Source organism: Hyperoodon ampullatus (assembly GCF_949752795.1).
Source record: "Hyperoodon ampullatus genome assembly, chromosome: 8".
NCBI classification, from domain to species: domain Eukaryota; kingdom Metazoa; phylum Chordata; class Mammalia; order Artiodactyla; family Ziphiidae; genus Hyperoodon; species Hyperoodon ampullatus.
The window spans coordinates 77,750,178-77,775,843 of NC_136921.1; the positions used below are offsets into that span (position 1 = coordinate 77,750,178).

The window sequence follows — 25,666 nt, forward strand, 5'->3', positions numbered from 1 at the left end:
CATTCATACTCAAAAGTGACTGTAACGTAATTAACTTCATCCTAGGAGATAAAGTATTATCCTTTTTTCTTTTGAAAAAGAAAACACTTATTAACTAAAGTAAAATAAGAATCAATTAGAAAATCATAAAATAAAGTGAAAACAGAGAAATTGAGAGAGAAAGCTATCTGGGGACCCAGGGTGGGGTGGCAGCCCAAGTCCCAGAATATAGGCTCCTCTCTGAGTGTCCCTCCCCAGTGTGGCACGTGGCCCTGTTTAGACCTTGCACCTTTGTTTGTCCATTTACTTATGAACCTACAGATTCTCAAAATGTACTCTCTTTTGATCCCAACAGGTCTTCATGGCTACAATGGAGAGGGTGGCTCCAATAGGAAGGTGATCCGATATATGGAGAAGCAGGTATGCCCTTTTCTAAGTACGGAGCATTCGTAAATGTACAAAACCAATTGTAGGAATTTCCCTGTAGGGACTAAAGTCCCATTTTTAGAGACAGGCCCACATTGGAACTGTGAAGCCATTCTTCTGCTTGTGAATGGCTTAGTCATGAACAGGCAAAATGAGATTCCTCCAGCTATTATCTACCTTAGAAAGAACCTTAGTGTCGGAGTGTTTTTATCTTAGAGCTGCCCAGCTGTTCCAAGGAAGGGTCAGTCACAGCTTTGGGAAGAGGCTTTGTCCGGCTCACGTTGGGGATCCTGGAGGTTGTGCTGTGCTGTCCAACAAGTGTTAAAGATGTTTTTCAATATCTAAGTGACAAGTGATAGTAAATTTCATTGTAAGTTTTAATCAAACACTTGTTTCTGGGCCATGGGAATTTATCTTTCTTTTAAAGTGTTTCCTGTTGTGGTTCTTATAATGTTATCCACTTAACTGAACTCGATTTGAAGTAGTAAGAACCGAAATTAAGTCATGAAGAAAAACTTTTTTTTTTTTAAGTATGAAGAAGAAATAACAGGCTAAAATAAGGACGAGTCTTTAATAAGCATGAGGCAATCTTATGAAGGGTTTGGAATAGCCTCAAAATGCTTTTTACCTTGGCAACTATAGATATGAATAATGTTTTCCTAATATTTTCTAAAACTCTTTATCCTTAAAGAGAGACTCATTCTTTTTAACTTTTTCAGTTCTGTTTTTTGAACCCAGTTTTTCCTAAGTCTTCTTAATTATTTTTTTCTTCTTTAGAAACAGGAAATGCTAATTTGTTCAAGTTCCCATGAACACAAATCCTCTATAAAAAAAGGCATTTTCTTACCCTCGACTCCCCAATCTCCAGACAATATTTTGTCATCTTTTGGAATGTTCTGAGAGTATTTCATTTTCTTTAGTAACTTCTGGGTTAGGTAGGCCCGGTTCGAGAAACATCTGATATCAATCTGGAGGCTTTTATGCCCCAGTAAAGCAGAAAAGCTACCTACACAGAAAGGCCCTTTTGTAGCCGTAGAGCAAAAACAATAGGAGCTTTGAAGAGACAGTGAGGATGTAGCAGCAGTAGCCACTGTGAAGAGATTCTTGGTCTATGAGATACCTAGTGTTATGAGTGCTAAAGGAGATTTGATGACATTTTTCAAATGCAACTTATTTTGACTGCCATTGAATTTCCCCCCATTTTAACTGTTTTTGAAAACGTACAGATTTTCTGATTTGAAAAAGCTGTAATGTCTCTACCTTCATAAACCCAGTCAGTTATTCCGTTATAGATTACATCTTCTTTCCCAGTCCATGTGATCCTCTGACTTGGCAAATTTGGTTCATTTTTGACATAAATATCATTTTTCCAAACGTATGCCTAGAAAGATTGGGAAAAAAAGATTGATACATAATATATTTTATCCTGGATTTGAAAAAACTTATCAATTATTTTATCCTCAAAAAATATTGGTATGCAAGTGTAATGATTACCTAAGCTTATTCCATCGAGCAGGAGGAAGAGTCATTTACTCCCTCCCCTCACATTCTTAAATTATAAGTATAGATACAGAAGCCCAAGAAGCAGCTCACAACCATGCTATTTGGATACTAAAGTGTATGCGAAGCCTAGGAAGACTGACCACTTCTATAGCATGATGTGTGCTATGCATTTCTCTCCAGGGAAGGTGAGTAGATGTAGGGCAGCTGCACGCCCAGAGGGTGAAGTCAACTACAGATAAACAGTCTGTCTTCCTGTTTAGATTCTTCTGGACTTCTGACATTCTCCTAAGACTATAGCACATGAAGGTATATCTATAGTGACATAGAGAAAGTCACAGAACTATCAGAAAGCAGGAATGCCTCAAAAAAAAAAAAAAAACAAAACCCAAAGTGCAACAGAATTAGAATTTAAGAGTTTAATGAACATTTTCCCAGTAAATAAACAATTCCCTAACAGTAGTTCAGAAACTTTCAGGAAGTGTATTTACTCTGTTAGACTAATAAAATATTATTTTAGGCAATAAAACTCTATTTGATAATAATGTACTGGCTTCCTAAGTATCTGCTCTGTATCATGGTTAGCAGCTTCTGCATATGAGAGATTTGAGCCATTATTTTTCTGACAAGGGGAGAGACTCACTAACCAATTTATGACCCACTGGTGACCATGTGATGCACTGTGTATTGTTTGGGATTCTCTCTTCTGTAATTAGCTGCCTGGAAAAAGATAAAGAGAAACATTTCCAAGTGAATAAATCACAGTGGAATTTCTTTTCTTTTTAAATTATTATTATACTAGAAAAGCATAGCAGATTTTGGGAGGAAGTCACTGACCTTTTATTTAAGTCATAAATGTCATACGAAGCTGTGTAGGAATGCCTCCATTGCTGCAAAAGAAAACAAACATTTCAGGCTTCTGTGATTCTTGGTAGTTTGACCACTTGCTATAGGAGCCCAGCTGAGAGATAAAGCCGTATAACATTGTATAATTCTCAAATTTTATATCTTATAATTCCTTATCTAGATTCTTAAAATTTTGGAATTAGAAAATATCTCAGAAATCATCTAGTACAAAGTCCTCTGGACTTCACCTATAACTTTCCTCTGGCCTCACCTCTGCAAACGAGACTTCCCAGGACCACAGTGGGCTGAGGTGCCACTTCCTGTGGCACACATTATTCCCAGCACTTACCACAGTAATGTTAAGTTCACCTGTTTAAGAAAATGCAAATTTTCCCTTTTTAACCATCTTATTGGCAAAATATCTTAAAGATCTCTAATTCTATTGCTGGTAGCGATGGGGAGAGATGTTTTACTTTCCTACATTGATCATGAAAATATAAAGTGCTACAGATTTTTTGAAAGCCACCTGGCAATGTTTTAAAATTGAAATACATATACCATCAATATTTTAAATAACCATCTCAAGAATCTAAAAAATGAAAAGCAAACCAAATCCAAAGAAATTAGAAGAAAAGAAGTAATAAAGGTAAAAGCAGTAATCAAATAGAAAAAATACAATAAAGAAACATCCAACAAAGCTAAAAGCTGGTTCTTTGAAAAGACTAATAAAATTACTAACATAGAGTAAGAAAAAGAGTATGAATGAATAATATCAGAAATGAAAAATGGGATACCACAATGGGCTCTACAGACATCAAAAGATTATAAGACCTTATTTTAAATGTTTTTTACCTATAAATTTTAAAAGTTAGAAAAAAGGACAAATTCCTTGAAAAGCAGGTTATCAAAAGTGAGACGAAGGAGTGAATCTGAATAGTTTTACATCTAATAAACAACTGAATCCATAAATAACCTCTGTACAAAGAAAACTCCCAGCTCAAATAATTTTACCAGCAAACTCCTTGTCATTTATCCAAATGAGCTGGAAACTTATACCCACACAAAAAACCTACACACAAATGTTTACAGCAGCTTTATTCATGTTTGCCAAAACTTGGACATAACCAAGATGTCCTTCAACAGGTGAATGTATAAACAAACCATGGTCCAGGCAGACTATGGAATATTATTCAGTGATAAAAAGAAATGACCTACCAAGCCATGAAAAGAAATAGAGGAAACTTAAATGCATATTGCTAAGTGAGAGAAGCCAATCTGAAAAGGCTACATACTGTATGATTCCAACCACATGACATTCCGGAAAAGACAAAATTACAGACACAGTAAAGATCAGTGGTTGCTAGGGGTTCGGGTGAAAGGAGGGACGAACATGTGGAGCACAGAGGATTTTTAGGAAAAGTGAAAATATTCTGTATGATACTATAATGACAGATAGAAGTCATTATACACTCTACATTTGTCAAAACCCATAAAACGTACAACACAGAGAGTGAACCCTAATGTAAACTATGAACTTTAGTTAATAATAATGTGTCAATATTGGCTCATCAATTGTAACAAATGTAATACACTAATGCAAAATGTTAATAATAGGGAAAATAACAGGGTTGGAGGTGAGGTGGGGGGGTGGTGAGGAAGTATATGGAAACCCCCTGTACTTTCCACTCATTTTCTGTAACCTAAAGCTGCTCTAAAAAATAAAGTCTATTAATTCAAAAATAAATGAGCTAGAGCCATAGCAGATGACTTGGAAGAAGTTCCACATGGTACCACTGAGTGAGAAATGCAATTTACAGAAAGTATGGAAAATAGGATTCTATTTTTATAAAATAAACAATAACTAAAAAGAATCTCTATCTTCCTAGAATTATATGAATAGAGAAACAAATATAAAATATGGAGGGGTATACAATAGATTCTCAACATGGGATACCTGGGGAAAAGGCAGAGGGGTGAGGAGTAGGGAGTCAAGGAAAAACGGTAAAAGAATAAGACTGAAGATTTTTAAAATATATGATCACAGATTTGCATTTATGAAATATTATGTTTATATGTGGATACATATATAAATTAAAGATTTTTTTTTCAAAATTACTTGTCTGTATATCTGTCTTCCTTACCATATTCCTAGAGGTAAGAAATTGTGTCTTATTCATCTTTAAATACCCGGAGTCTGGTCTAGCACAAGCCACATAGTATGTATTCAAGAAACAGACCAAACTAAAATAATCGAAGTTTACCTATGAGGCTGAAATAGATGAAATAGGTAGCCCAAGACCCCCAGCTGTATTAGCAGAGCTGAGACACGTCAGGTCCCTAATCTTGAAAAATATTTCCCACTTATCATTTATCACCCTCCTGTCCTCTCATGTCAACAAATATTTATTGTCTCCTCTTTTTTGCAAGTCATACATTCTTTTTTGAATCCTGGATTATTCTGACACACTCCATGCTTGTTTCTGGAAAACCCCTGAGTATAATACTCGCTAGAGCCAAAAGTTGTGGTACAGGCTAAAAATATTAAGAGATTTAAGAAGTTTTGTGATCATTTCAGGGTGACAGATCATGGGTTGTAAAGGGAAATCCAAGATGTTTGTATATTCACTTCATCTTCTGAAACAGACTCATCAGTCTATTTAGGCTACAAACACTGGCACCTATCCTCTTGATTAGGCATTACTGGATAAGACAGGCTCCCTCTTTTTGAGGAGCTCGTAGTTGAATGGGGGATATGGAGACATAAACTACAAGAAAAAATCACAGAGCATGCAATGGAGATGGGTGGGGAAAGGCGGGAATCATAAATTAAGAATTAGGGAGGGAGAGAGGCTTATGGAAAAGGTGATTCTTGGACTGAGTCTCAGTGGCAGAGGACTGCCACACAGAGAAGGGCAAAAAAGCGTCATAGCAGAAAGAGGTTCAAGCACAAAGATAGGAAAGATCATGTTTAAGAGCACAAACTTTGGAGTCTTCTAACCTGGATTCAAGTCTTGCTATAGACTGAATATTTGTATTCCCCCCTTACCCTCAATTCATATGTTGAAATCCTAACCCCCAATGTGACGGTATTCTGGAGATGGGATCCCTGGGGGGGTGACTAAGTCACGAGGGGGAAAGCTCTCATGAATGGGATTAGTTTCCTCATAAAAGAGACTCCAGAGAAATCCCTTGACCCTTCTACCATGTGAAGACACACGGAGAAGATGGCCAACTATGATCCAGGAAGTGAGACTTCGACAGACACTGAATCTGCTGGCACCTTGATCTTGGACTTCTCAGCCTCCAGAACCCTGAGAAGTAAATTTCTGTTGTTAAGCCACCCAGTCTGTGATGTTTATAGCAACCCAAATGGACGAAGGCAAGTCTCCAATATGTAATATCAGGCAAGTTTCTTTCTAGACTTCAATTTTCTCTTTAGGAAGATGAGGATAGTGACAGAAACAATCTCAGGAGCATGAGAATGAATGTGAAGTACTTAGCAGGACTCCTGGACGTTGTCAACAAGTCACAGACGATGCAACTATTATTATCTGTACAGCATTAAGCGATGAGGCGAGATGCTATGAGAACATCCATACTAGGCTGTATGGTACTTACTTATTTATGTTTTCTTTTTTTTAATTAATTAATTTTTAAAAAATTATTTATGTTTTTGTTCACTGACTCACTTACCTTTTTTTGTAGCTACACCTTAAAATTAAGAATTGACCTTTCTGAATGCACTAGCTCAGTCATGGAGAAACCATGCAGTAGGATCTAAAGAGCACTGGAAGTAGACCTCCAGGGAAATGGAATAAAAGTAGACTTTTCTTTGTTCTTGTTGTGTTTCTTGAGAGTTGATTAGTCAACACATTTACGCTGTATAGAAAATTCTACTGGATGCTCTGGGAAGTAAAATAGAATATAGAGTTCTCTATTTCAGTAATCTTTTGATTTAATGCTCGGCAATAAAATGTATGAAGAGAGTAAGCTAATGTGATAGAGAGTGAATGATGGGGGAACAGAGTAGCATCAACAAAGCCTGGACCTGAACTACTAAAAAGGGAGAGCATATGATGAGCAGGGGAAGAAGATGCCAGGATGAAACAATAGCAAATGCTTTGGCTCTTAGATGGGAATGAAAGTGATGCTTGAGAAAAATGAAGAGCTTTGCACTTAAAGGGTCTTAACTTTGGATCACTGAATCACTTGGGAGTCCTTAAAACTACCCACGCCTGGGCCCCATCCATAGCTATGCTGAGTTAGTTGGTGTGCAGTAGGCATCTGTACTTTATTTTATTTTTATTTATTATTATTATTATTATTTTTTTGCGGTACGCGGGCCTCTCACTGTTGTGGCCTCTCCCATTGCGGAGCACAGGCTCCGGACGCGCAGGCTCAGCGGCCATGGCTCACGGGCCCAGCCGCTCCGCGGCATGTGGGATCTTCCTGGACCGGGACACGAACCTGTGTCCCCTGCATCGGAAGGCGGACTCTCAACCGCTGCGCCACCAGGGAAGCCCTAGGCATCTGTATTTAAAAAAAAAAAACTTCCCCAGGTGATTGATCCTAAGGAGCAGGCAGGGGTGGGAAGCACTGGCCAAGCATGGTGAGTGCAGAGAGGGAGGGGCGAGGTGGGTTCAGAAGGGCAGAGCGGCAGGCTGAAGGGGACAGAATGAAAACAGCAAAAGCAGTTAAATGCACATGAAAACTCCACTGATACAACAAGTACAAATTACCAATGATGGTTGTCCAGCTAAGGTCTACCAATGAAATACATCTGTTAGTACACATCATATGGCACATGTTGAACTTGGCTAAATAGTAAATTGAGCTGGTATTTACCTTGCTGTTTCTACCTTAACCTCATAGTCTTTATATGTTCGTCTTTAACATGGGAAATTGTTAATCTGTGGTTCTCAACCCTGGCTGCTCATTAAAATACTCTACGTGTTAAAAAAAACAAAACAAAACAAAAAGCTGATGACAGCTTCACCCCAGAGACTTCAATTTATTGATCTGGGGACTGGACCTGGACACTAGGAATTTTTAAAAGCTCCTTAAGTGATTTTAATCTGTAGACAGCAATAAGAACCACTGAATTAAACAAACACTAATTCATTAATTGGGAACAGATGTGTTAAAGTTGGCTTAGGCTTCTGATTCCTTCCTGGTGGATTGGTTTAGCAGAACATAGTCAGCAAGGCTTCATGTCCAGGAAATGGAGCCCAGCACAATGAATCAGGGCAAATATTATGAGCGGGAGTCACCACCCCAAAATGGGAAACGGAGTACGGGATGGTCGGCATGGCCTGAATACAGCAGCGCTGGTGTGTGGGATAAGGTCACTCAGTATTTACTATTTATTCTAGAGAAAAAAGGCAGAGGTAGGGATTCCCAGCTTTGTATTTTGTTTTCAAGCAGAATCTCTCTACAGGTTTTTAATCTTTCCTGTATGTCTCAAAACTTCCTTATACTCAACAACCATTGTCAAATCCAAGAATAATCAAAAAGCTGCAGTTAAAGTCACTGGCGATCGGCAGCCACCCTAAACATGAGAAGGATGTGTGATTAGGCTGTAACCTTTCCTCAATGTGTGAGAATTTGATGTTGGGCTGGGCAACTGGAGGAAGCTGAGTGCTCCCTGCAGGGCACTGATGACCGGTGCTGAGGCTGCCCCTTTGGAACGGTTTGTATATGGTGGGACCTGGGGGCTGGGAGGTGGTCTGAGTCACCGTGCAGAGTCTCTTCTAGAGGATGAGAAGTTTAACTGTTTTTAAAGCAAATACTTGAGAGTTTTAATATATGTCGAACTGAGACAAAGGAAATAAAGTGTTCTATTACTGGATGTACAAGTCAGACATGTACACATACTTTTAAATTATACGTTCTATTTTATTAACTTATGTTTTTAGTATCTATGTATAATATTACTTTAGCTTTTTAGTATTTGAAAACCCTGAAAATGAATTTCTTTTAAAACATTCGTTAAACTTATCTTTTATGAATGAGAATGACCATTTCTCCTTTTGATACCGAACTAATGAGTTCTTAGCGCCTACTGTTTTACTTAGGTATCAATCCTAAATAGTCACAGACTTGAAATCAGTTATAAAATAACGTACTCATAGTATTCTTTAAATGTCACAGTAAAAAAGCATTTCTTTTACCTTCACACTGTTGTATTCCAAGAGAATATATTGTCTATCGGGAGATACTGAATAATCATTCATAGAATATCCAAATTCATTCTGTCAATCAAGTAGAAAAAAGAACAATTGAACGAATCCATTTAACTGCCGTTATTGAGCACTTACTGTGTAGAGGGTACGGTTCTAGACTTGTGGCTGGTAGCTTAAGAGGTTCCGGTCCAGAAGAGGGGGCACACTCCCTCACACAAATGACCATGAGGCAAGGTGGGTGGTGATCAGGGTTAGAGAATCAGGGAGGGAAGGATTTATTTTAATGAAGGAAAGATGGCTATGCGGGTGGGGATCAGGAACAGAGAGAGAACTTCCTCAGGAGGGGAAACAGCAGGAGTAAAAACCCAGATGCAGAAAGGGCATGCATATTTAGAGACTGCCTAAAGGTTAGTTGTAACCTGAATACAGTATAGGGTGCGGTCAGACAAAGAGAAGACATAAAATTAGAAAAATAGCCAAGGCCTAGATATAAGAAATGGACCTATGAACTACTTTTTGCACATGGATGTGATAGAATCTTATCTGGCTTTTACAAAGATGCTCTGGTGACCCAGTGGCTGAGATGAGACGAGAGGGAGGGGTTACATTAGCCCTGGACTTGGGCAATGCCGAGGTCTGATTTACAGAATGGAGAGAGGGACACTCGTTAGAATACTGTCACAAGATTAATCAAGGCTTCGAACCAGGACTATACCGTGGAAATGGAAATCTGAGAGACACTTGACATTGCAAGGGAGGACTGATAGGGTTTGTTGAGTAGCTAAGTAAGGGGAATGACAGAGGCATCAAGGATTCTGAGGTTTCTAGCTTAAGTGACTTTGAAGAGGGTGTTATTTACCAAGATTGGGAACTCAGGAAGAGGACTAGTATGCCTTCCGTTTGCTAGGAGAGGGAAGGGGAAATAACTAGTTTAGCTTGGGACACTGAGTTTGAAATGACTGCAGGCCATCCATGTGCCAGAACCGGCAAGCTGTTGCAAACAGAGGTCTAGATCTTGGGAGGAGGTTAGTGTTACAGGCATGTATTTGAGAAACACCTGTGCTGTGGAAGTGCATGGAATTCACTGAAGGGGAGCATGCAAAGTGAGGAGGGAGGGGAGCAGTGAAGACACGGCCCTGCGGAGCACTTACACGTAAGAGTATGAGCAGAGGAGGAGGAATCGTCAAAGGAGACTAAAAAGTAGCCAAGGCAGGGAGCATTCCAAGAAGAAGAGAAAGATCCACTGTGCCATATGCTGCAGAGAGAGTCCAACAGGATGAGAAATGATAGTACTCGTGATTTGAAAGGTTATGAAAAAGAAAATCCCCAGAATTCCCTTAAAGCATGAATTAATTATGTGATTAAACATACTGTACTGTTCTCCAAGAACATGGATCTGTTTCCATATTCAGCATTGAATAGCAAGATATTATTTTCTTGTCTGTAGAGATATTCATGATCTAAAGAGAGAAAACGGCCAGATCAGTATTTCAAGTTGCTTTTAAACATCTTCATAAGCTAAAAAACCATGCAATAAAAATTTAAGACCAATTCACACAAGTACTAAAAAGGCATTTCTAAGTTGGAAAAACATGAACTGATGAATATTACACTAGTACGCCTTCATTTTCCCATCATTATTGTAAAGGGTTCAATTCACATTTAACTTTTTATAGTATATCAAAGAAATACTCAAGTTTCTTTCTGTCTTATCTCCCTTTCCACCCTTAAGTAGAAAAAAACACTTTCCCATACGGTTAAAAAAAAATAAGAATATTTTCTCAGTGCCATAAAAGTGCCCCACAACCTAACCAGAATGAAAATAACCATAAAAATCAGCCCCCTCTCTGCCAAAAATCCTTACCTGAAATCCATCGCAAGGTGTAGAACTTCAATCTAAAAGTATTTTTTAAATAATCGGTTAGAGTGTAGGTTCTGCGACTATCAGCTGTAGCATCATCTGCTGGTTGGAAAAAAGAGCCAAATGTTCAGTAAGATGGGATAACCTGTTTCGCGTAAAAAAAAAAAAAAAAAAAAAGGATACCTACAATATACACTAGTCACAAAATACAGAAATAAACTGACAAAATGCAAAACACATTTTGAAAGAGTTCAGACTGAGAAAAAGGGTAAAAATGCATTTAGCTGTTAAAGTGGATGCGAGAGTGTGTTTTTCACGGTGCTACATTAGTGAGCTTCATTTTGAAGGTCTAGATCAACAATGTCCAAGGGAAATATAGTGTGAGTACACTTTCTAGTAGCCATATTTAAAATTTTTTAAGGTGAAATGAATTCTAATTGCATATTTTATTTAGCCAGTATATCAAATATTTTATCATTTCAGTGTGTCATTGGTTTTTATATGTTATTAATAGATCTTTCACATTATTTATTTTCGTACTCTTTAAAATCTGATATGTAACTGATGATTACAGTATATCTCAATATGAATAGGCACCTTCCCAGTCAATGCAGTCATGCAGTGGATGGCATGAGGCTAGATTATCCTTTCATGAGGCCCTGAGGTCCACTTCTAAGCACTCTTGCTTCACAAAGACCTTTAAGATATGCTGATCACCCAGTTCAGAGATCTTCGTTTCTATCATCACTTTTCCTTGAATTTTTTTTTTTACAGCTTTATTGGAGTATAATTGCTTTACAATGATGTGTTAGTTTCTGCTTTATAACAAAGTGAATCAGTTATACATATACATATGTTCCCATATCTCTTCCCTCTTGCGTCTCCCTCCCTCCCACCCTCCCCATCCCACCCCTCTAGGTGGTCACAAAGCACCAAGCTGATCTCCCTGTGCTATGCGGCTGCTTCCCACTAGCTATCTATTTTACATTTGGTAGTGTATATATGTCCATGCCACTCTCTCACTTCGTCCCAGCTTACCCTTCCCCTTCCCCATATCCTCAAGTCCATTCTCAAGTAGGTCTGTGTCTTTATTCCTGTTTTACCCCTATGTTCTTCATGACATTTTTTTTCTTAAATTCCATATATATGTGTTAGCATACGGTATTTGATTAAAGTTTACATGAAACCTTTCCCTTGGATTCTGTGACAGCCTCAGTCCTTCTCCTAACTCTCTGACCATTATTTTTCCATCTCCTACTTTGACTCTATTTTTCTCCACTGACCTGTAAGGCAGAAATGCTTTGATATTAGTCTTCAGCTTTCTGCTCCTCTCTCTCTACAGTTTTCCTTCCAGGGAACTCCAGAGAACGTGAGTTCCTGGGCTTCAGGCATACTTACCATTTAGATGAATGACAATATCTGCTCTAACTACCATAGCCTACAGCACCCACGCTTACATTTCCAGTGCTGTGTTCAGCCTTCTTAGTTGACTTGCCCCACTCTAACTCTATACATACCCTGTCTAAAATAATTGTCTTCCTTCCAAAACTAGATTTCCATAGGAGATTTGTGTGGTTTTATATTCTGTTACTGAAGATGCCAATTCAAAGGCTGAAGATCATTTTGATGTCTCCCTCTTTTTTACCATCCCCTACAACCAATCAACCCTATTGACTCTTCCTACGAAATCTCTTCTTCAGGTATCCCTGCCATCAGGTTCTTCCAATCCAATTCCTGCCCTGCACCATCACTGGAATGATCTTTCTAAAATGCCACTTTCATTCTGGTGATCTCTTCCTCAAAAGCTTCCAGTGAGTCCCCACTGTCTACAGGGAGATTCAGACTGCTTAGCCTGGCAATTGCAGCCTCCACAGTCTGATGTGAGACTCTTTCCAGGCTTATTTTCACTCTCTCCCTGCAAGAACCTTCTAACCTAGTCACACTGATCTGCCTACTGAGCCCAGCAGATCTTCTTAGGCTTGCCTGACTCTACTCCTTGTCCTAAGCCACTTCCTGGCATGTCCTCAACTGCCTCCCCATCTGTCACAAGTCTCCCTCCTCCATTTCCCACCTCTGTCATGAAGACTTCAATTCGGCCTCTGACTTTTGCCCCCATGCTACTCATTGGGCTCCTGTCACTTACTAACTTGTGTTGATAACTATTTTTCCATGCCTGCCTGTGTGATCTACTCAGCTAGGCCATGTATTCTTTTGAAGACAGGGCTTTGGGTTTTTGTTCGTTGGTTTGCGGGTTTTGTTTTTGTTTTTCATCAACCTTAGCATCTAGCACAGTTGTATGGCATAAAAGAGACACAAAAAAAGTTTTTGTTGATTGGAGTAGGGTGTCATCCTATAAGCACAGTCAAGCCAGTGTGATTCCTCTTCCTCAATCCCGGAGCCTCCACTGATGACAAATACCCTAAAGTCTTTTTCCAAACTCTCTACATTTTCCACGTACGTGTAAACATACACTCACAAAATCAGCCACTACCATAACATTCCTATAACTGCAGTTCTTTTCAGGGATTTCAAAGCCAGCAGTATCTTCTCGTGTTAATTTTTTACAGCCTGTGGAGAAGTAGATCTCATACAGGAAATGCTCTTGCAAAAATGTTCTTAAGATTTTATTTCTTTGGATTTGATCTGATAACAAAGTCTTGTTTCTGCCTATAGAATCTTCAGCTTCGATAAAGTTGCTACCCTTTATTTTATTATTTTATTGATTTTGTTTAAGCCTAGTTTGTTAAGTAAAATATTCTTTTAAAAACTTTTGTTTTTCAATTCAATCCTGTATTCCTCCCCTGAAAGTTAATAAGATATTTGTGTTTGTTAGCAAAAATACAGCAAGTGAGTAAAGCCAGTCCTTGAGTTTAACCTTTAAATAAGAAGTAAAGCCTTGTGCTACAGAAAATAATATTTGAAACTCATGTTGGACTACAAAATTACAAATCTGGATTTGTTCATTAAACACCCTCAATTGTTTGTATTCAGCCAATCATCCTATTATATAAAAATAGTTATAAAGTGAGTATCATTGTTGAGGATAAATACCCTGCTATCAAGAGTTATTAGTCTAAAATGAACATAAAACACACCCCCAGGGGGCTTCCTGGTGGCGCAGTGGTTGAGAATCTGCCTGCTAATGCAGGGGACATGGGTTCGAGCCCTGGTCTAGGAAGATCCCACATGCCGCGGAGCAACTAGGCCCGTGAGCCACAACTACTGAGCCTGCGCATCTGGAGCCTGTGCTCCGCAACAAGAGAGGCCGCGATAGTGAGAGGCCCGCGCACCGCGATGAAGAGTGGCCCCCACTTGCCACAACTAGAGAAAGCCCTCGCACAGGAACGAAGACCCAACACAGCAAAAATAAATTAATTAATTACTAAACTCCTACCCCCAACGTCTTCTTAAAAAAAAAAAAAATCCCCAAATTAGTACAAATCAAGGTATCAGTGGTAAGAGACATTCACAACCCAAATATTATCTGCTGATGTAGATGTTTAGATAGATCTGTAAATAGAAATAGATCAATTTATACACACACACACGTATATCACAACCAACTGAATGTCTGTATCCCCTCAAAATTCACATATTGAAATCGTAGCCACCATATGATGGTATTAGGAGGGGGAGCCCTTGGTAGGTAATTCGATCATGAGTACTAATCCTCATGAGTGGGATTAGTTCCCTTTAGAAAGTGACTCCAGAAAGCTCTCTCACCCCTTCTGCTATGTGAGGACACAGGAAACACTAAACACCGAATCTGCTGGCATCTTGATCTTGGACTTCCTAGCCTCCAGAACTGTGAGAAATAAATGTTTGTTGTTTAAGTCACCCAATCTCTGCTATCTTTATAACAGCAGTCCACACATACTAAGACATACATATCTATAATAAGACAGACATATCAACATAAAGCGTCTATCACTGACTCTTGATTTTGTGAGAATGAACTGCATACCTACAATATAGATCAGATACAGTGTTATCTCACATGGGGGTATTTGCCCAGGTTTTAAAGGACAACACACTTCAATCTGGAATAATAAAATAACTGAGACAAAAATCCCCTGTGAGGTCACCTGCTGCCCTGCATGCTGCTCTTCCTTGCTGGGCACTTACCTCTCCTGCCTCTTCGCCTCAGATGTCACTGGGCTCCTCCCCTCATCAGGCCTCAGCCTTTCTAAACCCATCATCTCTGCCAGATTCAGACTCCCTTCTGCTCATAATGGGCTCAGCGTGATTTCGATCCATCTGCTGATGTTCAGATATCAATACTGATGCCAGGCCGCGTTCTTGCTATGGCCCAGGACATGGGTGCAAGGCCCGGGCCACCCTTGGCTTGTGTTACCCTCTCTCAGATTCTTTACAACGACCTTCAAGCCAGGTTCCCTATCCTGGCTCCCCAGACCCCAAACACCACTGCAAAACTGGAACAAGCAGAGCAACAAATGTTTCTTGTTTTTTGCCTTGTCATTTGAAAAGCAGCGCAACTCGAAGACGCTTTCGAAACATCTAGATAAGCGAGTTCTGTGAGACGTGAATGCCAAGTCCAGGTTTTGACCTTTAGCAAGTTCATAGTTTGCTGCCAAGTTACAACCTATTCTGTCAAACACCAGAGGACACGCCCACATTTCTCTTTCCTTGTCTGATTGCTCCCTGACAGGGCACCCATGCAACAACAGATGAAGGTCTTTGGCTGCTAGTGTGGTCTTCCTGGTGGGCCTGGGACATATCGTTTATTTGACTTATCAGTTTAAAGCATTATGCTAGCCAAGCAGAGCAGTTAATCATATGTTACCCATCAGTTTACACAGAAACTCCTAGATTCATGTCTCCTTGAATTTAAAAATCAAAAAACGGTTAACAACTTTATACTTTACTGTTTTGGTGAGACCAACTATTAGGCTGAACCATACAAAAATGCCATTTTTATCAGTCAAAAATGGCAGGATAACAGCTTTTAAAATCGTTCAACTTAATAATAATTTATCATCAAAGTGTATGGTATCTTAATGAGTCCTGGTTGTAGGATCAGAATCATTTCTGAATAAAAGGAATTCCATAATGGTGAGATCTAAGTAAGAGAGTGGTGTAGTTCTACAGAATAGTCTTGCTTTAACCAATGGTTATTTTATGATTACAGGATATTTTGAATTTTTTAATATTCATTAATAATAACCTCTTTTGGTCTGCATGAAACTGTGATATAAAATATTTCTACCTCAGAAAGATAAACTGTTTCGGTAAATAAATGGCTAATGAAATGCAACTAAAAGGAAAAGTGCTCTTTACAGCTCATAAACTCATAAAGTTGTTAAACATGGGGAATAGATATCTGGTTATAGAGTTCTTGTGTTCCATATGGTAATCAGTTAACATTTTATATTGATGCTAAGGAAATAAAATGAGTGTTACTTTAGAATTTGCTCTAGCAAAATAGCAGCCTTGACATTGGGACAGAGGAAGAAAAATCAAGAAGGCAGAAGAAGAAATTGACTGGAAAGTTGCTCCCATCCTTTATTCTCCAGCAGCACATGCGGGCTGCCACCCGTCACCCGTGATTCAACAAATACCGATAAGGGGTTGGGTCCCTGGTGGCTTTGAAATCAGAGAGCCTGAATTTGAACCCAGGCCTAATTCTTGCATAGGAGCCTTAGGAAAGTTACTGAATCTTTCAAAACCTCAACTTGGTAATCTATAAAATGATAATTATAGCACTATCTAGCCCCTAGGGATCTGTCATGATGAAATGAGATAATGTATGCAAAGTTCTTAGCTCAGGATTTAAAATTTAGGAAGCCCTCCAGATAGGTTAAACTATTTATTATTATTTTGTTCCAAGCATGTGCTAGGCAATCAGGATCCAAAGATGAAAGAGTCTCTCCCTTGGAGTACCTAGCAGTGCTGCTGAGATGAGGAATTTCACTGCAATAAAATAATAGCTAATTAACTTTCACTGTGTTCAAATCCCAAATGATCCTAACAAGAAAGCATAAGAGCATCACGTTGAGAAAGCATCTAGGATAAGTACAATTGAATCATTTGCTAAGTACTGACGAGCATATCACTTCCTCCTTAGACAAGTTTAATACCATCCACAGCGTTCACATGGAGGGAAAATGGTGGACTTGAGAGGAATTAGAGGAATTGTGAAAAGTGATACTTCTCTGATTACTATACACAGGAGGCATTAAAATATAATCACTATCACCAGAGTTCCCTTCTCAATAAGAGAAACATCCCAGGGACATCAAGTGCATCTGATAAATGCATTGCCATTGAGCTGGAGCCCTTGAACCTGGGGCTGTGTACTCTAAGCATTTACTCTAAGATCAGAGTGTCAGATGACCAAACTTTTGTTAGGGATGTAACCGCTGTATTTTCAAAGGTCTACTCTGAAAGGCCAACCAACTGGTACCATGCACATTTTCCAGAATAGCAAAAATTTGGAAAAAAGGAAACAACGAGGGGTTGTCGGTGTCGTGACTCCACCCTCCTTCTCCTCTTTTCCCTCCACTCTGTCTGCTCTGGCCTCCCCGCTCTTCCTCAGACACACTGGGCCCACTTCTGCCTCAGAGACTTTGAATTTGCTACACCCTCTGCCTGGAATATTCTTCCCCTCAGATGTGCCCAAAGCTTGTTCCCCACCTCCTTTAGGTCTTTATTTAAATGTCACCTTCCTTTCCTGGACTAACATTTACAACCCCATGATTAAGAAATTCTCTTTGTATCGCCCTTCCTGGCTTGACATTTTTTTCCTCAGCAGTGATGCCATCTAACGTACTCTAGTTTTTACTTGTTTATCGTCTGCCTCTCTTGACTGTGTGTGAGCTCCAGAAGGACATTGATTGTGTTTTGTTACGTTTTGTTTGCTAGTTATCTCAGCACGGCCTAGATGGTGCCTGGCCGTAGAAGGCACTTCATAAATATTTGTCAAATGAAAAGATAAAAGCCAGACAACATAAACAGGAGAGCACAAACACAGGAACACAGCTCTAAATGTGAGCATCGTGAACTCCAAGAGGCTGGTAAGTAGGAAAGCAGTGCCCTGGGCCAGCTGGGCCTAAAATAGAGCGAGGACAGGAGCCTCCGGCTCCAGCCTTCCACTCGCTGCCACCAGGCATTCTCACTTCTCTACGCCTGTGACCGTCATGTACTATTGTCTATCAGCTCAAACACACACTTCTATCCTTTGCTCAGTAATGCTGGGAAGGGGGTCTACAGCTGTGTTTCCCAGACCCCTTCATCTGTAGGCTTCCTGTTAGGTCCTGCCATGAGGGAAACACAGAGAAGGAGTGGAGTCAGTAGGAGAACATGAGGGACACCTTTATCTTGCTGGTCCTGTCAGCAGGTGCCCCGAGGAGCACCTGTCCCAGCCTCCTGCTTTTCTTTTTATACCTGAACCTGTTGCATCCTGCCTCTCAGTTGCCTGCCTCACACACCTTGGAGCTTAGAGCCCAGAACTTCTATGTCCCTCTTCTCCTTTTGCCCAAGCCCTAGAGATAGCTTCTTCCTACAGCTCCTGTCTCTCACTTACCTCATATTTTTTTCTTTTGCTCTTTAATGTGTGTAACCAATTTTTATATCAAATTTCTCTGCTGAAACATCTAGTGCGATTTCCGTGTTCATCACGTCTCTGCGAGGATTTACACAACTTACCTGTAAAATAAGAAGGTCTCTTTCGGCTGTAAGATTACAATATCTAGACCTGGGTTTGGCAAACTTTTTCTTATAGGGCCAGATGGTAAATATTTTAGGCTTTGCCACTCCTCAAGTCGGCCACTGTAGCCTGAAAACAGCCACAGACAACATCTAAATGCATAGAAAAGGCTGTATTCCGAATAAAACTTAATTTACAAAATTAAGCAGCCAGCCCTGACTGTAGCTTGACGCCCCTATCTAGACATTCCTCAGAATGGTCAGCTACACACACACACACACACACACAAAAAGCTCCCAAGACCAGTTTGAAAGACAGATGCTGAGACTGAAATTCTAACTGCCTTGAAACAATATGAATATCAACATAAGATTCCAATATATACGGCAGAGAAGTGAAAGTGGGCAGAATATTCATGTTTCAAACTTCAGGTCAAGATGAAGTTGTCTATAGCCACTGGTGAAGAAATGCAAGGCCAAGGGGACTGCCTGAACTAAATCCAGTTCACCCTGCCCTCACCCCAGTGAGGAGCCAGGAGATTCAGCACACATAGGAAGCCAGCACTAAACAGGGCATCAGGATAGCTTTATTCCTTTTTGAAATGGAAATTGCCCTATTTTTCTATTCTGATTATAGTTACTCCCTCGCCCCTTGTTAGGACTCTTCTGGGAATAATCAGGACTGGATAACAGTGGCCATAATTAATCTTGACAAGGTTTTTACACCCTACTATGTCGACTGACATTAAGCCAGTGTAATCCAAGGGGATGAGAAAGAGCTGAAAGGTGGAAACGTCTTCACTGTATAAATAAATGACCCACAGGCCCGTGAAACAAGCAACTATTTTAGCAAAGGGCTGGTTTTTAGCAGTAGTAGTTGTAGTGAGACATCATTGGGAGGTCACAGTGCAAGCTAGAAATGATTAGTTTGGAAAGAAAACTGATTAGAGAACATCAGCATTGGGGGAAGCTGAAAGTTCTAATACCAAGTCACTGAAGAACTTTCCAGAAAGATTCACGGGCATTATCAACAAGGCTACTCTCTGTGACAACTGTTTGTCTGCCAGGTGAGGAAAATGATCACTGGAAAACAAAACTGCCATAGAAATTGCCCTTTCCAGCATTCACCCGGCAAAACTTTCAGGAGTGTGAAACAAGTATTATTATAATGCCTGTCTCTGGGACTGTTAAAAAAATTTTTTTAAGCTAAAAATATATAAAGAGTAATCATTACAGATACTTATAGAGACCTTCCAATGTGCTGGGCTATTCTAGGCATTGTGCACTTATTAACTTATTTTCATCCCAATTTTACAGGTAAGGAAACTGAGGTGCAGATAGTAACCAGACTCAAGTTTCATGACTAGTAAGCCCTAGGCAATAGGGTTCTGAAGCCTGTGGTTATAACCACTGCTCTAAACTACCTAAGTATGCAGCAGAGTGAGGTACATGGTAAATGCTTGTTGGCAGTTTTTGTGAGTTAGCATAGATGGATTAGACTTTATGGAAGTGTCTGGATTCAATCTTTGCAAATAATCTAAACAGGCAGCTTGGTAGTATCATTTGGACCTGGGACAGTTGGTAGGTTACATTAGAACATAATTTGTTCTAGCGCTCCGAAGTCAGAGGGGCATCAATTCTTTCTGAAAACCCTAGAATTTTCTCTCTGGAGTGTTATTAAGGATGGCAACTCTGTGACTTCTGGAAAGAAGGTTGTACTACCCTCCTCCTCTCTTCCATGGTACAACTGGTAACTCTCATCATCTTTTCCCTACACTCATAAAAAGTAGCCATGCAAGCTTTATAATAGGTTTCTTCCCCCTCCCACCTTTTTTTTCATGTTTCCTAGATCTTGAACATGACAAATCTTGAACAACTCAGGCCCTGCAGTACACATTTTCAAAAGAGTGGGAACTTGTCCAATGAAAAGATTCAGCGATTCCTCCTTTAGAGCCACCACAGGGGCTTGTTTGTTACTCTGCTTTCCACTTCTGTCTGTCCCTTCCTCCACTCTTTAACCCTTTCCTCAGCACTCGGATGCAGATGCGGACCTGCCCCAGGCCTCAGATCCTGGTCCTCCTGATTTCTTAGGGGCTCTGTTTCATCTCTTCTCCCTCAGTATCTTCATTTCATTTTCACTGCTTACTTCTGCCCTCCCCATAAGCATGCACAGGGTGTACCCATATCAAACAAATACTTACTGACCCTGTGGGCTCTGGCAGCCATCTTCCCATTTCTCTTCTTGTATTTATCAGCCTACTTCTCAAATAAACAATCAGCATCTGTGGCCTTCAGTTTTTCATGGTCCTTCCTCATGCCTCTGGAACTACCCCTCGCTCCGTACACTACACTTTGCTACAACATCATCTTCTTCAATGCTTATTTTCTATACCGTATAGTTTGCCAATTAATCAAGTAATCTTCTATCATTAGTTAAATATTTAATCTGAACAGTCATGTCTTCACTGGTCTGTAAGTAAGCTGAAAGGATGAATTTATTTTATCAAACAGCTGCTGGCACTATACTCTACGAATAGGTATGTGTGATCTAGTAGTGGATGACTTGACCCCATATTTAGGAATATAAGAATTTTAATCAGAATTAAAGTAAATGTTCATCAAAAATATGTTTTTACATGAGCTCTAAGATAATTTCTTTAATTCACCAAATGTTTGTCAAGCTGTACTGGGTTGAATAGTTTCCCCACCCCCCAAAATTCATGTCCACTTGGAATCTCAGAAAGTGACCTTATTTGGAAATAGGGGTTTTGTAGATGTGATTAGTTAAGATGAGGTCATACGAGATTAGGGAGTGTCCTTATAAGAAGGCCATGCAAAACATGCTTTTGCTGACTTGGAAAATGAAGAGGACCATGTGGAGACAGAAAGGGAAGAAGGCCATGTGACAATGAAAGGAGAAATTGGAGTCATACAGCTACAAGTCAAGGTGGTTGCCAGTAACCACCAGAAGCTGGAAGAAGCAAAGAAGGATTCTTCCCTGGAGGCTTCAGAGGGAGCGTGGCCCTGACGACACCTTGATTTTGGACTTCTGGGCTTCATAACTGTGGAAGAATAAATTTTTGTTGTTTTAAGCCACTCAGTGTATGGTATTTGTTACGACAGCCCTAGGAAAGCACCCACTCTGTTCTTCAATGTTCTGAGCACTAGAGATATGAGTGAACAAAACATAAAAAATTCTTGCCCTCGTGAAGCTTACATTCTAATGGGGGGGAGACATAGGAGCAAACAGTAAATAAATAATGCCTTATGTTAGGAGGTTAAGTGTCATGGTTAAGTGCTAGAGAAACTCTGCTTTTCTTTTTTTTTTTTTTTTTTTTTTTGCAGTATGCGGGCCTCTCACTGTTGTGGCCTCTCCCGTTGCGGAGCACAGGCTCCGGACGCACAGGCTCAGCAGTCATGGCTCACAGGCCCAGCCGCTCCGCAGCATGTAGGATCTTCCCAGACCGGGGCACAAACCTGTGTCCCCTGCATCGGCAGGCGGACTCTCAACCACTGAGCCACCAGGGAAGCCCCAAACTCTGCTTTTTAAGGGCTCATGTGATTAGATCAGGCTCACCCAGGTCATCTCCCTTTCTTAAAGCTGATTATGCCATCATATAACATCACCTAACCACCAGGATAAAATCCATTATATTCACAATCTCAGCGATTAGGCAGAGATTAGCACACGGGGCAGGGAGGAAATCTGGGGAATCAGTTTAGAATTCTGCCTATCACAGTCATCTTGCCAGCTGTGTTGAGAATACACTGCAGGGAGTAAGAAGAGAAATAGGGAGATTTTTGCAATATTTCAGGTGAAAGGTGATGGTGTCTTGGACTAGGGTGGTAGTAGTGGAGGTGCTGAGATACGGCCAAATTCTGAAAGAACATGAAGGTAGAAGTGATAGGATTTGCTGACCGATTGGATGTTGAGTGTGAACAAGGGAGAGGAGTGGAGAACTGCATGAATTTTGGCCTCAGTAACTGAAAAACAAATGAATTGCTATTTGCTGAGACCAGATGTATTAAGGGAGGAATAAGTTTGAGGGGATTAAAAAGTTTTGGGAGATGTTACTTTGAGATGCTAATAGCATCAAAATGGAGATGTCCACTTAATGGTTGCACATATGCATGTAGAGCTCAGGAAAGAGGTCTGGTCTGGAGACATAAATTTGGGTGTTGTTGTCAGGTTATAGATGGTGTTTAAGGCCAAGGGAGTAGATGAGATCACCTGGGGGAAAGAAGGAAGAGGTTCCAGGATGAAGCCTTGGAGTCCAAGGTTAGAAGTCAGACATGATACAGGGAGGGGGAAGGGTAAGCTGGGATGAACTGAGAGAGTGGCATGGACATATATACACTACCAAATGTAAAACAGATAACTGGTGGGAAGCAGCCACATAGCACAGGGAGATCAGCTCGGTGCTTTGTGACCACCTAGAGGGGTGGGATAGGGAGGGTGGGAGGGAGGGAGACGCAAGAGGGTGGGGATATGGGGATATATGTATACATATAGCTGATTCACTTTGTTATACAGCAAAAACTAACACACCATTGTAAAGCAATGATACTCCAATAAAGATGTTAAAAATAGAAGTCAGACAGGAGAGGAGCCCCTAAGGAGAATGGGAGGGAGCATGTGGAGGTGCAGAAGGAAAAACTAGGAGAGAGTGGAAACCCAGAGGAGGGGAGAAGAAGCATGATCAACTGACAGGGAATGGGAGACTCGGAGGGAGAACTGAGCCCTGGACTCAGCAACACAGAGGTTAGGGACTTGGACGCGAGCAGAGCCAAACATTTTAGTGATGGGTGAGGATAGGCCTCATGCCAGTGAGTTTAAGAGGGAGTGGGAGAGAAACAGCAGACAAAGAAAATAGAAAACTCTTCCAGGAGTTTTTTGGTAACGGGAGCAGGGAAAGGGACTGGGAGGTGGGCAGGGATGTGGGGTACAGAGAGGATCTTCCTCTCTCCCTCCTTCCCTCCCTCCCTCCCTTTCTTTCAGGATGTGAGAGATTTACAGCATATTTATAGAGAGAGGGGAAAATGACAGTGCAGTGGACAGAGGAAATAGCTGCAGCCACATCTCTTAGTAAGTGAAAGGGGCTGAGGTCAGTGTACAAAGAAGGGTTTTGCCTTGGGCAGGTGCTGAGAGGGGACTGGTGGGAATTGAGGACCTTCTCTTCTAATAGCCTTAGTTTTCTCCTTAAAATAGAAAGCAAGGTTGGCTGTCAGCTAAGAAGGACCGTGGGGAGGTGCTGGAGGCCTGGGGAGAGGAGATACGTGAGTAGGTGAGGGAGCAACGGGGGAGCACGGGGTAGGGGTCGGGGCATGGGAATCACCAGCTAGTATGAAGGGGCTGCTTGATTTTTTTGGAGTTCTGGATTTTCTTTTCAGTCCAGTCAAACCATTTTCATCTTAATGAAATCATTACCATGTAGATTATTTCAAATGCTACTTTCCTGGGTCAACTTTTACAGGTCTAACTTTTACCATGTATTTTTAAACTTCTTTATGTTGACTGTTTTGTTTTATGTTAACTGATTCCTGCCACATTTTCCCATTATGAATTGGATAAAATACAACAGTTTATATGTGCTTTTAATGAGAAAATTGAGAGTAGTTTCCCTCAGATGTTTCTGACCCCCTCCATTTTCTCAGATTTGTATCTTAAATGTTGCAAACTCAATTCTTCCCTATTCTCAATCATTTTGGATAATAACAGAAAGCAAGTGCTGGGCTCAAAATGCCTTCAGGATCAGAAAGACAGCGTCAAAACACCCTGCTTTACAATAAACTCTTTGGTTAGGAAAGAAAGTGAGAAGAGAGGGAGAGAGTTATATGATTGGATTCTTTGGAGATCAGAGCTGGCTTGACATCTATTTTCTTTTGCTAGTAAATTAAATTTTTCCAGTGTAATGAAAAATGAGCAATCATAAAATATCTGATACACTTGCATAGACCTCCCATTTCTTCATTTTAGAATCCCCAGTTCAACTTAGGTAATTCTCTTTCCCCTTCCAAGGGCTAAGGAAGGAGCTCCCTCCTGGTCCCAGAAAGGTTAGTCTTGGTTAATCTCGTCCAAGCTTGGTAATCCTTTCCCCTTGCCAGAGATGGGTTTAGAATGGACAAATGACACAAATCTGGCCAAGGAGACATGAGGGAAAGTCTGCCTTGGGCCAGGGAACTTGTGGAAGTAGTTTTCCTCCCTGATAGAACAGACTATGAATGAGGAAGAGCATCCTCCCTGCCTTGTGAAATGGCTGTGTGACAAATGACGCATAGCAGCGGCAGCTATGCTCAACTTGAGAGGACAAGCTTGAGAACGAAAGTAACAGTGTGAGACCCGCAGAGCTGAAAGACGCAGAGACCCTGGGCCCTGGAGGAAGCTGTGGGGCCACTGTGTTAACAAACTCTAGAACTGCCTACCTCTGCACTTCCAATTACGGAAGATGCTAACAGTAAGAGTCTACAGTTTAAACAACTTTGGGCCAGGTATTCTGTTACGTGCAGCCAAAAGTATTCTCTCTGACATAAACCGCATACAGAATCGGGGGTCGGGGCTGTAAACTGTTGAGGGATAAACACGTAGGTGAACTGCATGCCTGGGAGCCAGTCTGATGGCTCCAAGATCGGAAAGGTTGTATTCAGGCCCATTAATTATGAACCCTTTAAGCTTGGTTGGTTTCCATATATGAACTTCCCTGGGCAGCATTTATCATGTTCTCTTTAGAGCTTCCACAGCACTTTGATCATTTACTAGAAGGACACTTAGCCCTTTTTATTGTAGTTAATGTTTATGTTTCCTTTAAGATTAAGAATTATTTGAGGGCAAGGGCCATATCTATTATTTTTATATTTCCAGGGACCAACAAAGTACCTAATGTAGAAAATTTTCAATAAATATTTGCTTTTTTTTTTTTTTGCGATACGCGGGCCTCTCACTGCTGCGGCCTCCCCAGTTGCGGAGCACAGGCTCCGGACGCGCAGGCCCAGTGGCCATGGCTCACGGGCCCAGCCGCTCCGCGGCATGTGGGATCTCCCCGGAGAATTACTTTCTGCTGATATGCCGAGTGCAAGATGTAGAAGGCCCTCCCGAGACCTGCCTTGGAAAGAGGAAGTGTATCCAGTAGGATGAGGGAACTGGAGGGACCACTGCAGATTAGCTCTTCTGGGAAGGATAGAGCCATGAGGGCAAGAAAAAGGTCTCCAC

General features: G+C 40.7%; 1 protein-coding gene across 1 annotated transcript in view; it reads right to left on the reverse strand.

Moving 5' to 3' along the window:
• The window catches only part of DPP4 (dipeptidyl peptidase 4), a 77,225-nt gene that overhangs the window by 44,360 nt on the left and 7,199 nt on the right, over nucleotides 1–25,666 (reverse strand). The window contains exons 3-8 of the mRNA XM_079710100.1: nucleotides 10,798–10,896; nucleotides 10,305–10,393; nucleotides 8,922–9,002; nucleotides 2,739–2,795; nucleotides 2,553–2,621; nucleotides 1,666–1,786 (exon numbers count right to left, since the gene is read on the reverse strand). Of these exons, the coding sequence (XP_079566226.1) occupies nucleotides 1,666–1,786; nucleotides 2,553–2,621; nucleotides 2,739–2,795; nucleotides 8,922–9,002; nucleotides 10,305–10,393; nucleotides 10,798–10,896 (516 nt within the window). The remainder of the gene's footprint in view (nucleotides 1–1,665; nucleotides 1,787–2,552; nucleotides 2,622–2,738; nucleotides 2,796–8,921; nucleotides 9,003–10,304; nucleotides 10,394–10,797; nucleotides 10,897–25,666) is intronic.